Source organism: Desmodus rotundus, chromosome 4, assembly GCF_022682495.2.
Source record: "Desmodus rotundus isolate HL8 chromosome 4, HLdesRot8A.1, whole genome shotgun sequence".
Taxonomy (NCBI): Eukaryota; Metazoa; Chordata; class Mammalia; order Chiroptera; family Phyllostomidae; genus Desmodus; species Desmodus rotundus.
This window is the reverse complement of record NC_071390.1, coordinates 51174859-51188974: the sequence shown is the minus strand read 5'-3', so window position 1 is coordinate 51188974 and position 14116 is coordinate 51174859. Positions and strand designations below refer to the sequence as shown.

The 14116-nt window shown below is 39.4% G+C and overlaps 1 protein-coding gene across 1 annotated transcript in view; it reads left to right on the top strand.

The window, feature by feature from the left end:
* The window catches only part of MICU1 (mitochondrial calcium uptake 1), a 214711-nt gene that overhangs the window by 74529 nt on the left and 126066 nt on the right, over positions 1–14116 (top strand). Inside the window, exon 5 of the mRNA XM_024561320.3 lies at positions 7536–7579. Within this exon, the coding sequence (XP_024417088.1) occupies positions 7536–7579 (44 nt within the window). The remainder of the gene's footprint in view (positions 1–7535; positions 7580–14116) is intronic.

Below are 14116 nucleotides of genomic sequence, written 5' to 3'. Positions count from 1 at the left end.
GAGAGCTCTAACAATCCTTCCACTGAAGCAATCATTAAGATGCCAAAAATGGACAGAAGCAACTTTTTTGGAACTTTGGAATCTGATAAAAAAAAAAAAACTTAGAGCAACCAAGGGGGGTTTAATGAAGAAAGAGGTTGCCAGATTTTGGTGAGAAAGTATTGTGGCCTTTGCTTACCTGCCTACAATGTCCTATGTCCCAGCTCAGCAGCAGCCATGGTGATGGCAGCGTACATTGCTACCGTGGCTTACTGGTAATGGGGAGTTAAAAAAACTACTACATAAGGCCACTGTACCAAGACCAGGAGATGTAGCAGGTCTACATAACACGTAGAAACAAACACAGGGAGAGATGAAGAAAGGTGGCTGTAGAGTAGATGGAAGCTCTGTCCACTTGCTGCCAGACCTGGACTGGATTTGCAGCTAAATTGCAGAGCAATCAACTTGAAAAAACAGTTGAAGTGTAGCTTATCCAAAATGTTATAAGCAGGAGCATGGAGGAAAACAGAAGAGACAAGGACAGGGTGAGTCCCCTCACTCAAATGCGACAACCGGGAAGCTGGAGGACTGTTGTGGCAGCAGACCTCCCTCCCCTTGGGAGCGTGGGGTCTCAGCCCTAAGCAGGGGTTCCTAATCCAGAGCAACAAGAGATGGGAAGGGGAGGCCGTGTAGCGTCAGGTGGTGGGAAGCAGTGGGGATTGATCCACCTGGGAGACTCTGAGAGCACCATCCTAGTGAAGGAGCAAGCCCATTCTTACAACACCAGCTTGGTAAGTTCACTCCAAACTGTGTCTGCTGGAGGAGCCAAGTGGCAGTTGCAGGCCAGAGGATGGGTTTGCTTCATACACCCAGCAGTGATTTTGAAGGGTCCTCTGTTCTCTGAATGAACTTTGGGCAGAGAGCCAGTCTGGATATTAAGGCTAGAGGAAGAGGACCGCTGTCACCCACTGGGCAGCATGGGTGGCGCTCCTCCCCAGACTTGCAGAGATGCCGCGTCTGCCCCAAGACAAAGGGATAGGCACTAGGCTGGAAATTTGGCCCCACCCTGCTCAGTCAGACTGCGTGAAGAGTGGGACATTTGGCCCTTTTGGAGCCCTGGAGGAGCTGAGAGGTTCAGCCCCACCCTGTTGTCACAGCCTGCTCAGAGATTTTTTTTTTCTTGATCCCTTCCTGCTTGGTAGGCAGCATGGACATGCCAGGGAGCCACGCTGAGCTGGGTTTTTGCAGCTACATCTTCCAGGTGGGCTACTGTCCAGGAGTCAGGTAGATATGTGCTGGGCTCTGTGGCTGCATTACCAGGGGCAGAGCTTGAGTTTAGGCAGTGTAGCCATGGGAAGGAGAGGAAGTACCTGAGACCACCCCCCTCACCTCTATAGAGAGCAAGCCCCAGATACCCCAGAGTCTGTGTGAATCACCCCTGCCAGGCCCTGGTTCTCCCTGCTGAGCTCATTCATTTCTGTGGGGGAAGGGACAGCAGCTCAGACAGGTGACATTTAAAGGGTAAGACCCCAGGCATTACCACCCTCTGGGCTCCGAAGGCCCCACCCCACTGGTCTACTAGAAGCTTTGCACTGACAAACTTGCCCAGGGCAAGGCAAGGACAGTGTGTGAAATTGCCTTGCAACAGAGAACCTCTTGGGAGGCCCAAGAATGGCATAAGTGACCAACTTCAAAAAGCGTCAGAGAGGGATTCACGGGGGCTCCACATTCAGTGCATCCAGAGACTGCAGTAGGTACACACTGCTGAGGCAACCACACTTTTTCCGTTTTTAATCTTTTCTTTCTTTTCTCTTTTCTCTTTCCCTTTTTTCTTTCATATCTCTTATCCTATCTTTCCTGTTCTTGTTCTTTTTTTCCTCTTTCTATTTTCCCCCTTTTCCTTTCTTATCCTTTATTTTATTTTTTCTCTATATATGTATTTATTCTTTTTTAAATTATTATTACTGTTTTTCTTTCTTTTCTTTTCCTTATTTCCTTTCGTATTCTCTTATCCATTTCTTTTTTCCTCTAATTCTTTTTGGTTTTGTCTTTTATTTTCTTTAAAATTTCTTTTTATTATTTTGTTGTTTTTGCCTCTTTTATTTTCTGATTTTTTTTAGTGATGGTTGTTTTTATTCTTGGTGTTGGTTTGGTTTTGGTTGGGTTTTTTTTTCCCAGTTGTTTTCAGTTTTGTTTTGTCTGCTTAGCACCTGTACAACAATTTGTATGATGTGGTCAGGGCTAAGCTGTACAGTCAACAGCCTGAGGGTTAAGTTCCCCCATGAATAGAACAGCAGCAGTTAAATTATAATTTGAGGGCCCACATAACCCACACAAGGATCATTCCTAAAGCACCCAGCTCAGGTGGTCTAGGAGACTGCACCACTAGCCCTCATAGAACACCTACTACAGAAGGCCACCCCACCAAACCTGGAAGTCATAGCAGTTCTATTTAACATGTAGAAACAAACACAAAGAGGCAGCAAAAATGGAGAAACAAAGAAACAGGCCCCAAATTTAAGAATAGGAGGAATTTCCAGAAAAAGAGCTAAATGAAATGGAGGTAAGCGATTTATCAGGACCAGAGTTCAAAGTAATGGTTGTAAGGATGCTCAACAGCATGGAAAAGGACATAGGAACCACAAAAAATAACAAGGTGGAAATGAAGAATAATACCTGAAATCCAGAATACAGTCAAAGCTTACTTCTCAAGTGTCTCCCGTCTTGAACAATTTGCTTCTTGAACCGACAACACTTTTATACTCAGTGGAACCTTGATTCTGGAACTTATTTCAATATGCAATTGAAGAGGTAGAAAAAGAGGGAAGGGAGGATATTCCTACTTCACTAATCAAGGAAATGCTTGTGAAATGGGGAGAAATGCAAAGTTTTATTGAGAAATATCACTCTGACAAAGATACAGGAAATTGTGATAAACTTGTTCAGTGACAATGCAGTGTTTCACTTCAGGCAAAAACAAACATCGGATAGGTCTTTAGTGAGACAGAAGCCCAGCGAGCCCAAAACAAGTTCTAGCGGAGCTAGAGATACAAGAGAGAAAGACCCCTAGAAGAACAGCTACCTGACATTTTTATGGAAGGGTTCTCCCTTCCAAATAATAACACCCCTCCATCCTTCCTCTCCATCAGTCATTAATGGCTTTCAACATTCAAAGTAAGTTGTAGTGTGTACATAAATTTTCCTTTTTTACTGTAAGTTTCATTTCCTTTTTCGTTAAATTTTCATTTACATTTCATGTTCTTTTTGTTTTTAAAGTGTTTATAGATCAAACAGTGTATTAGACATGTACTCTATATGAGAGGTTCAAACGGAATCATTTGGGGGTCTGGAATGGGTTGATTCAATTTACATTATTTGTAATGAGAAAAAATGATTCCATTTCTGAACAAATTGCTTCTTGAACAGCCTTCCCAAACTAATTATTCAAGAACCAAGGTTCCACTATACTCTAGAAGGTAAATAATCAGTAAGTTGGATGAGGCAGAGGATTGAATCAACAAATTAGAAGACAAAGTAGAAAAGCAGAGATAATGAATGGAAAATAGAAAAACAATAGAATCAATTAAACAAAAAGTTGATTCTTTGAAAAACTTAACAAAATTGAGAAACTTTTATCTAGTCTGATTAAGAAAAAATGAAGCAAATAGCTAAAATCAGAAGTGAAAGTGGGGATGCTTTTACCTACATTGTAGAAAAGAAAAAAATAGTGAGAGAATACTGTGAACAATTGTGTATCAATGAATTGGATTACCTAGATGAAACTGAAAAATTCCTAGAAACACACAAACTACCAGAAGTTAAAAAGAACTCCTACAACTCAACAAAAAAGCAACCCAAATAACAAATGGGCAAAGGACTTGATTAAACATTTCTTCAAACTAGATACACAGGTTTTCAGTAGGCACATGAAAACGTGAAATAAAGCATGTTCTACCTTTATGTCTGTGATATCTTTTTGAATATCTGTGAGGTTTAAAATTAGTTTTGTTTTTAATTTACGTTTCCTGATTTATCTCTTTCTTTTGCAGTCAAAGGTTCATTTTCTTGTGGCACGTTTCTAGAAAATAAAGCACATTTTAGATAAGAAGAATGTGTAACCAAATGTGTAGAAGTCAGAAATGCAAAAAGCTCATTCTGGGAGCGGTGATCATTGTAATCCCCCGGACATAGCAAGATAAAGGCCTGTGCTAGAATGAATACCATAAGAACTGAAAAGAAAAGAACTGAGTAATTAGGAAAAAATACATGTAATTGGGAACTGATTTCTCCAGTCTAAAAACTTGCACAGCACCCTATTATTGAGCTAATTGTATGCTCCTTTGTAATGTTAATTATTATATGCACGTATCTTTGTTCAAGGCAGGGACTGTATCTTACTCATTCTTAATAGGCACTTATTGATCAAGCACTATTCTCAATACTAGGATAACGTGGTAGGCAAAGACAAAAAATCCCTGCCCTCAGGGCACTTTACTTATATCTTTGTAAAATTCAATGCTCGGTATTCTCAAGGTAAATATCATTTAACCAAATTAAAAGGTAATATTAAGTGGTCTATTTGTATCTGTTTAAGTGTGTTGCGGAAATTTCCTTTGATATTAAACTTATCTTTCTTTAACTGGATACAAATAATTATTTTGTTTCGTATTTTACTGATTACATTATTACATTTGTCCTGATTTTTCCCCCTTCACCCCCACTCCACCCATTACCCACCCCCACTCCCTCAGGCAATCCCACACCATTGTTCATGTACATGGGCATGCATATAAGTTCTTGGTTCCTCCATTTCCTATATTGTACTTTAAATCCCCATGGTTATTCTGTAACTACCTATTTGTACTTCTTAATCTTCTCACCTCTTCACCCATTACCCCACACTCCCCTCCCATTTGGAAACCATCAAAACACTCTTCGTATCCATGAGTCTGTCTCTGTTCTTATTTGCTTAGTTTGTTTTTTAGATTCAATTGTTGATAGATATGTATTTTTGCCATTTTATCATTCATAGTTTTGATCTTCTTCATTTTCTTAAATAAATCCCTTTAACATTTCATATACTAATAGTTTAGTGATGATGAACTCCTTTAGTTCCTTCTTGTCTGGGAAGCTCTTTATCTGCCCTTCAGTTCTAAATGATGCTTTGCTGGGTAGAGCAATCTTGGCTGTAGGTCCCTGCTTTCCATGACTTTGAATATTTCTTGCCAAACCCTTCTAGCCTGAAAAGTTTCTTTTGAGAAATCAGGTGAGAGTCCTATGGGAAATCCCCTGTAGATAACTTACTTCATGTCTCTTGCTGCTTTTAAGATTCTCTCTTTATCTTTAACCTTTGGCATTTTAATTATGACATGTCTTGGAGTGGGCCTCTTTGCATCCATCATAATGGGGACTCTCTGTGCTTCCTGGACCTGCATGTCTATTTCCTTAACAAAATTAGAGATGTTTTATTTTATTATTATTTCAAATACACTTCCAATTTCTTGTTCTTTCTCTTCTGCTACTCCTATGATGCGAATGTTGGACCTCTTGAAGTTTTCACAGAGGCAGCTTATACTATCCTCATTATTTTGGATTATTTTTTTTCTTCTTATTCTGAACGGTTGTGTTTTTCTTCCTTACGTTCCCAATTATTAATTTGACTCTTGGCCTCATCAATGCTCTTATTGTTTCCCTATAAATTGTTTTTTTATTTTAATTAGTGTATATCCTTCATTTCTGATTGGATTTTTTTTATGCTGCTGAGGTCCTAACTAATTTCCCCAAGCATCCTTATAACCAGTGTTTTGAACTCTGCATCTGATAGATTGCTTATCACCATTTTGTTTAGCTCTTTTTCTGGAGTTTTGACCTGTTCTTTCATTTAGGCCCTGTTTCTTTGTCTCCTCATTTTGGCAGCCTCCCTGTGTTTGTTTCCATGTATTAGGTAGAGCTGCTATGACTCTGTGTCTTGGTAGTATGGCCTAATATACTAGGTGTCCTCTAGGGTCCAGTGGCGCAGCCCTATCACCAACTGGGTACTTGAGGTATGTCCTTTGTGTGGGCTGAGTACACCTTCCTCTTATAGTTGAGCCTTGATTGCTGTTGGCCAGTCAGCTGTAAGGATTGGTTGTGAACACTCACCACCAACCTCCACCCTCTGTGGAGGATCAGCTTTGCAGGGGCAGGGTGCTGGTGCTCCAGTGTGATCTGTAACTGTCCACTGGGTACACTAGCCCTGGGGTTTGCCGGGTGATGCAGACCAAGGTCAGCCCCCACTTGTGCTTTTCTTGCAGACACCCCATCTGAGCTGTAAGCAATCTGAGATGGCTGCTACATGTGCTGGGCTTAGAGATTCCCAGGTGAAGCCACACTGTGAATTTAGGTTGGCTGTTCCTAGTGCTGGGCTTGGAACCAATTAGCAAGTAGTACGGGATCTGGGGCTCACTAAGGCCAGCTGTTGCTTGTTTGAGAGGATTTAGGAAGTTGTGCGGCATGAGCCAAGACTAACCATTCATATAGAAAAGCAGCTTGGGTAGGCTTGTAAATTGGGTATGGCGGAGCCTCTGGGGATCTCCAAGGTGGGTCAGACAGTGTTGATAGAGTCTCAGATATGGCACCAGCTTGCCCGCTCTGTGGCTCTGTGCAGTGAGGGTTTAGAAAAGGGACAATGGCCTCTGCTCACCTTGATACCAGACAGTTCAGTTTCTCCCAGAATGCCATTGGTGCCTTTCATGCTACTATCCTGGTGCTGGAGCTCAGAGAGAATGAGTCTGAGTAGGTGAGCCTGTGCGTGGGTTCTTTAAGAGGAACTGCTTGGGTCTCTAGAAGTTTCTTCCACCGACTCAATCCCTTCTGGTTTTTTCAGCCAGAAGGTTTGAGGAATTATCTTCCTGGCACTGGAATCCTGGGCTGGGGGGCCTGCTGTGGGTCTGGGACTCCTTGCTTCTGAGATATCCCTCCTGAATTTTTATCTACATGGATGTTGGACCAGCCAGTTCTGCATCTACACCCCTCCTACCAGTCTGGATGGATGTGGTTTCTTTAATTCCATAGTTATCAGACTTCCATTCAACTGGATTTCTGATGGTTCTGAGTGATGGTGGTTCTATATTTTAGTTGTAATTTTGATGTGGTTGTGTGAAGAGGTGAGCCATGTCTGCCTATGTCTCCATCTTAAGTGGAAGTTGGACAGCCTTTTTGATAAAATAATTATGTATTAGATTAAATTAATATCCCTCACTTTATTTAGAGGTAATTAGCACCTTGATGTAATGAAAAGAATACCACCTCAGGGGGAATCCAGGATTTCAGTTGGCTCTACTGTTGAATGTGTTTGCATATGAATTTTACCCTCTTTGTCCTCTCAGAGCCTCACTTTTCATATGTAAAGTACAACGTTAGTATCTTTTAGCATTTATACTTTGAGTCTGAAAATGGGACAAAATTTTCATTCTTGTGGCCTTGAAATAATGTTTGGCTAAACCATCTAGTACATTTAATTGTCATCATGTTTCATTTGAGATTAATCAGTGGCTAATTTTTTTTCTCTTTCACAGACTTGGGCCTGGATCAGTACATAGTAAAACGCTTTGATGGAAAGGTGAGCAAATTATGACATGTGTATATCCTGTTTGCGAAGAATATTTTAAAGTTTCTCTAGAATTATTTGTGAGAGATTTCTGAATACATGTTTATCTTATCCAAAAAGTATGTTGTTTAGGTTGGGAGACCTGTAAGAGCTTCAGAATCTTCTACAGAAAGAGTCAAATAGAAGTTTCTTCTATCTTTATCCATAAAAGATAACACTCACGGGTTGCCTGCAGTTTATATTAAGGGCTAATTCAGTGTAAGTTGGCATTTGACTTTTAATTCAAAAGCCTCAAAAGTTAACATGCCCACCAATATGACATGACCTTTAAAAGCAGCCATCTGATTTGACCTGACCCTCCTCATTCAGTAATGTGTAGCAGTAATCTTAACCAGAAAATTGGGGAAGTCCTTATTTGTGCTTTCATAATAATTATAAAGACCACTCCAAATTTACATGTTTGCATTTACTTACTTTCAATTCTTTATTTTATGCCTGAATAAGTCACATAATGAATCGTTCTTAAGTATAGAAAATGAAACTTTCAACATTATTATGTCAAAGCAGTTAGTTAAACATGTTTTTCCTTTTCAGGCTGAATTCTCCAAAAAGAGAAAGAACATATTACATAGGGTCAGGGAAAAAGTAAAAGGTCAATTTTAAAGAGGAGGAAGAAAGAAGAAAGAGCTAGGAATGGCTCTATTAAGCCTGAAGTGAAAGAACTCAGAAGGAAAATCATGAAGTGGCTGGAAAAGGCAGAATCACAAAAGATAGTTCAGATGGGTAGAGGTCAGGGTTAGTAGAAAGTGATCTTGCAGGAATATGTCAATTATACATCACTATGTAAACTCCTTATACCAGTACAGTGAAGATACAAGTGCTAAGGTCTCCTGCGCAAGTAGAAAGAATGAGTGGCTGTCTTAAGAGCTGAGAGATCTCAGCCAAGGCTTCCAGCCTAAACATTAATTACCTTTCCTATTCAAGTGGCACAGTACCTCCATCTGTGAGTGTCCTCTTTTTAAAGTCACATATCTAAAGGAAACAATGATAGAAAGGAAAAGTTACTGGACTTGATGTTAGGAGACCTAGGTCCAGAGTGCTGGCTCTGCTTTGGGACCCCCATTTCTTCCTTCTGATCCTTAGTATCTCTGCTTCACATATGATCAAGTACCATGTACATGTTAGAGGCTCTCCGCAGACACTGGTGTCAGTGTGTGATTCAGGGTCTCTGGCAAATCAGGTCCCTGTCCTAATCTGTTTTTGTGTCTCTCGGAGCCCATCATATGCCTGGCAAACAAGAGGTGACCAGTATATATTTGATGACTTGGAAAATATCAGATAGTCAATCACATACTCCTCGGAGGTATGACTCACTAAGTCATTGATATCCTGCAGCAAAATCAATTTAACAAATCACTTTTTTTTGGCCACTAAAAGAATCCAGAGTAGCATGAGAATTTACTTCTCTATGGCTGTATATGTGTAAATCTGAAAACACATAAAGAAGTTGAATGTGTGTGACTTGAACAGCAAATTTACTTAAGTGGCATTTCCATTTTTAGAGGTCCCCCAAATGTAAAATCCCCAATGATATCTCGTATTTTATACATGCTTTTTAATTTTTCCCTGTTTCAGCCAGTAACTATCCTCTTGACACTAAAATTTTGCAGCTTTTGACAGGACTGATAAGCTCCCCCTTTGTTTCAGTTGTATTTAATTTATGAGCTCTACATTTCTTATCACTGGCGTCACTTGCATTTTTTGATATCCACTTATTTTTATAAAATAGCAAAAGTAAAATGCAATAAAACAGTGAAGCATTTGAGTGTCCACCGTGATGTGGAGACTTAAATGACAGTGCTTCTGCCTTTGGAAGGCAGACTTTCCAGATTATAATTGCAGATGTTTGTGCAATGAAGCATAAAATTCTGAAATCAAGGTGGGAAAGACAAGACTCAGGTATATTAACGTACAATGTTTGAAAGTATGATTTGTATGGTGGAGGATAGAGGAATGGGACACTCGAATAAGGAGGTGTAGAATTAAGCCAGCTTCTCCGCTAGCAAAAAGTGCACGCAGATTTCCCTTCCATCCTTGTTGTGATGAGCATACTTAATACCTTTGCCAGGTTCTTCATGTAAATCTTATTTTAATTTCCATCAAATATATTGTTAAGGTCTTGTTTTTTGATAAAGGTTATGCTTCTTAAGTAGGACTTTTAAACCAAGTTCTCTGCTCTTTCTGAATTGTCTTTTATTTCAGATGAAGCTTAAAAAGTTAGTTTTGATACTGTTTTTAAGCCTTACTATAACAAAGAGTGCAAAATTTCATTGTGTTTAATCAGTTTAGATATTTTTCCAGGGATTTTTTACCATGGAAAAAGTATAAAAGCCTTTACTTGATAACTATAAGGACCAGCCCTTACTCAGCTATCAGTCTTCTCGTTCCTCTTTGGACCTGTATGACTCTTCTGTTGTCTCAGTCAGAAAATCTTACAGTTTCCAGTGTATGTAAATCCTAAAACAATCACTGAATTGTTGAAAAATCAGATTTGTGTGGTAATTATAGTAAATTTCCTACATGATGCCCAGAAATTTAGTAGAAATCTAACACCCTAGGGGAATTTTCCTTTAAACTTGCTTTGATTTTTAAATGGGTAATTTTCTCTCTCTTTCTTTTTTAACTTAGAAGATAAACTAGTTATGAACTTCTTAGAGAAAGAGTATTGACTCTCATCTCCTCTTACGCCCCATTGTTTTAACTTTTAACACACCATTTAATAAAGTCTAATTGTTTGACCAGTAAGAAACACTAGCCCATTTTTATTGCTTTCTAATTGAATCGCACTTTACCCTTTTTGTCATTGAAAGCAAGAACAAATGTAGAAACAGTATCACATCCTGGGGTCTTTTCTCATATACACTTGAATTTTGTACAATCTCCAGAAGCAAAGTAGAAAAGAATGGTCCAGCTGATATTGACAAGTAATTGGATAGTTATTTCTTGATTTGATACCTATCCTCTTTTCTCCTATTCTGTTTGACTAGAAAATTCCCTTAAGAAGTAAGTGAAACATTCTTGTTTCAACTGATAGTCAGTAAAACTGGATTGTGTTAAGCGCCTTTTGAATTTTGGAGAGGATCTTTTTCCAGAACCCATCGCTACCTTATGTTAATGTACCTTACTCTAAGGATACTGGCAATTGCCTTTGTACAGAAGTCATGAAATGCATTATTATTGGCTCTTGCATCATTTATGCATTTCAAAACGATCTGCTAATACAGGCTGTGCATAAAGAAGCCATAGTCAATGGTCTTTGGTTTTAAGTATTTATTTGGTAGACAAGTGTTGTTTTTAAAAATATTATATCGAGACTAAAGTTTAAAAACCTCAAAGCTAGAAAGAGTTCAGATTTTGTTAAAGGATATTTGAAAATCATTATACATAGCACATTAGCATTATTATACAGATGGTAATATAAATTTTGGTCTGGCTTTTGTTTTAGTGAAACGTGTCATAGATTAAACACACACACCAGCAATGTGCAGTATCTGTGCATTTTTCTTGTGACTTGTTTTTTCTGGATTATTTCTTTAATAAAAACTATATTTTTCTGGGTTTAATTTTATCATATAATAATTGGTCTATGAAACAAAGTATAACTTCTAAATGCATCCTTTCTATTGCATGATTGTCAAATATTTCTCTCATTTAATCATTTAGTTGCTGTTTTTTATTGGTGGGGCCTACACCCTTCATTTCCCAGGTTTTCCTAACTCTCCCTTTTTTCTCAGCATAGCAAAGATAAAAATTAAGTTTTCTATTTTCTGTTTCTATTGCATGTAATAAAAGATACTCCATATCAGACACCACCATGGAATTTTTTTAAATTTACAGTAGAAAACATGATCTAGATAAAATTGTTCAAGCTAAGAGTACCAATATTCCAGAGTTTTCCTGTAATCATCTTCTCTCTTCTAAAAACTTTAACGTTCACACTCTTTTTTTCAGATAACAAGGAATTACTCATTGAAACTAATTGCCCATTACTATCCTTCCATCATTTTTTTTTTCAGAAAAATAGATTTTTTAATTCTTTCCTCTTTATCAAGTTCCCTTTTCCCCCAAGCTCTCCTGAACATTTCAGAAATGATGCCTCCGGATTGAGTTTATTCAATATTTGTAATTACAGCCCCCTTAGAATCAGTTTGGAAGAAAGAATTAACAGTGTTTTATTTCCATCTCCTTGATGATGCATACCAGAGTATTTGTTCACATGGAACAGGAGAACACTTTATATCAAATTAAAGTGAAAATTGTCCACATTTAGGTAAAAGAAATAAAAAAGTATAGTTGAAGGCTAGAAAGGGAAATACTAACTACAGTGTTTATAGCAGAAAAGATAATCAGCAGCAAAAAAGATGGGAGGCATAGTTAAAAATCAAAGTTTTAATATAACTCAATGTTTTTAATTGCTTACTAGGTAAAAGTTATTGTAAAATATTAATAAATGAACTTTCTTCTTTTCTTTTTCTTTGTTAATTGTATTTTTTTCCATTACCATTTAATCTCCTTATACGCACCTCCCCCCAGCAATCACCACACTGTCGTCCATGCCATTCCCTTTAAGGGTAAGACTTGCTTCCCCGGGGTGAGTGTGGGCACGCATTTTCCTCTTACTGCTTTATTCGAGTTGTGATGATCTACTTCATACCTCAGATAAAATATGAGCCTGGAATAAGATCAAGTATAGTATTATTCTTTAACATATATATATATATAGTAAGTTACATAAGGGATTTCCTGTCTTCTAAGAGTGAAATGTATTGCTGATCAAGAAAATGTAAATTAGCCCTGGCTGGTGTGGCTCAGTGGGTTGAGAGTTGTCCTACGAACTCAAAGGCTGCTAGATCGATTCCTGGTTCGGGGCACATGCCTGGGTTGTGGGTGTGTGAGAGGCAACCAGTCGATGTTTCTCACACATTAACATTTCTCTCCCTCTCTTTCTCCTTCTCTCCCCTCTCTCTAAAAATAAATAAATAAAATATTTTTTTAAAAAAGAAAGAAAATGTAAATTAGGAGAGGGTGGACTGAAATTCTCATGGGGCAGAATTTGATAAATCTTAACATTTATTTGAACTGCTTTAATTCTGCTCAAATTTATATAGCGGGTCTTGATACTCTTAGGAATTCTGAATTGTTAGGTGCATATCTCTCTCTCTCTCTCTCTTTCTCTATCGCTCCCTCCCTCTGCTTTAACTTCCAGAGAATTCAAACCAGTCAAGTCTAAATTCTTGATGAATTGATATGTTCATTCAGGTTTTTCTACTGATCAATATGAATACATGGGCAGAATTTTATTGTTTTTGCTCCATATTTTTTTGATCCATGTTTTCATTTGCCCTATCAATTCCATCTTTAAAGGGGGGTACATCAGTTGTGTTCTCTCTCTCTCTCTCTCTCTTTTTTTTTTTTTTTTTTTTTTTGTGGTGGGGCTGGCATCTGGCATCCTGCTCATTGTGCTGGCCGGCCTGGGAGCCTTTTGGTATCTGCACTGGCATCAGGGCCAAGGCCAACAGCCCAGTCCTCGAGAGTAAGGGGGCTTTATGGTGGAGGGGCTGGGGGGCTGGAGAGAAGGGTGAGCAGGGGAGGGCGGAAGGGTCAACCTAAGGAGATGGGCCCAGGATTGGGGGCAGGTAGGTGCTGATGAAAGATCTGAGAAGACAGTCATGTGGTGAGTGAGTTTGTGAGTGTGTCTAGTTGTGGCATCTGCCTGTCTGACTGTATCCTCGGTACCTGGCACACAGTAGGAGCTCAGTCAGTATTTGCTGCCTGTCTTGGCAGTACCAGGTTTCTGTGTGATTGTCACTCTGTGAATATTGTATCTGGTGAGGCTGCAGCCTGTGATCTGAGAGTGTCTGTGGGTGTCCGTGGTATGTCGGTTTCCATGGTAAAGGGTGTAGCACATGTTTATGTGTGCCTGTAGGAGTTGGCCTGGGTGTGTCTTTCTCAGTGGCAGGGTCTAAGAAGGTACTTGAGTGCCAGTCTCGGAAGTATAGTGGATCAGGGGACTTTTAAGAAGAGTTTATTGGAAATGGGTATCTCTGTGTTATGTCTGTTTCTGTGAGTGGTCCCGCCTCTCTGGAAGGCTGTCTTTTTCTCCATTACTCTGCTTGTATCTGTATTACCTGTGTGTCTGTGAATAAGTCTGTCTTAGCAGTTATTGATTTCTGGGTCTGCCTGTCCCTGTGCATCTACCTGTCATTTTGAGGTGCTTTGCTGCTTGTCAGATTGAAGATGACCCTCCTTCTCCTTGGTCCATCTCCCTTCCACCTGTTCCCTACCACTCTTAGAGTCTCTGTCTCCCTAAGTCCTCCCTTCTCCCAAGTCTTTCTGTATTGTAGGTTTCCCCTGTTAACTGTGCACCTTCTATCCCCAGGGCCGAGCTCATCAACCCTCTCAGTCCCCTGAGCTCTCTGGGCCCACCAACACCCCTGCCGCTACCCAAACCGCCAGGCCTCCCCACCTACGAACAGGTTTTAGCAGCTT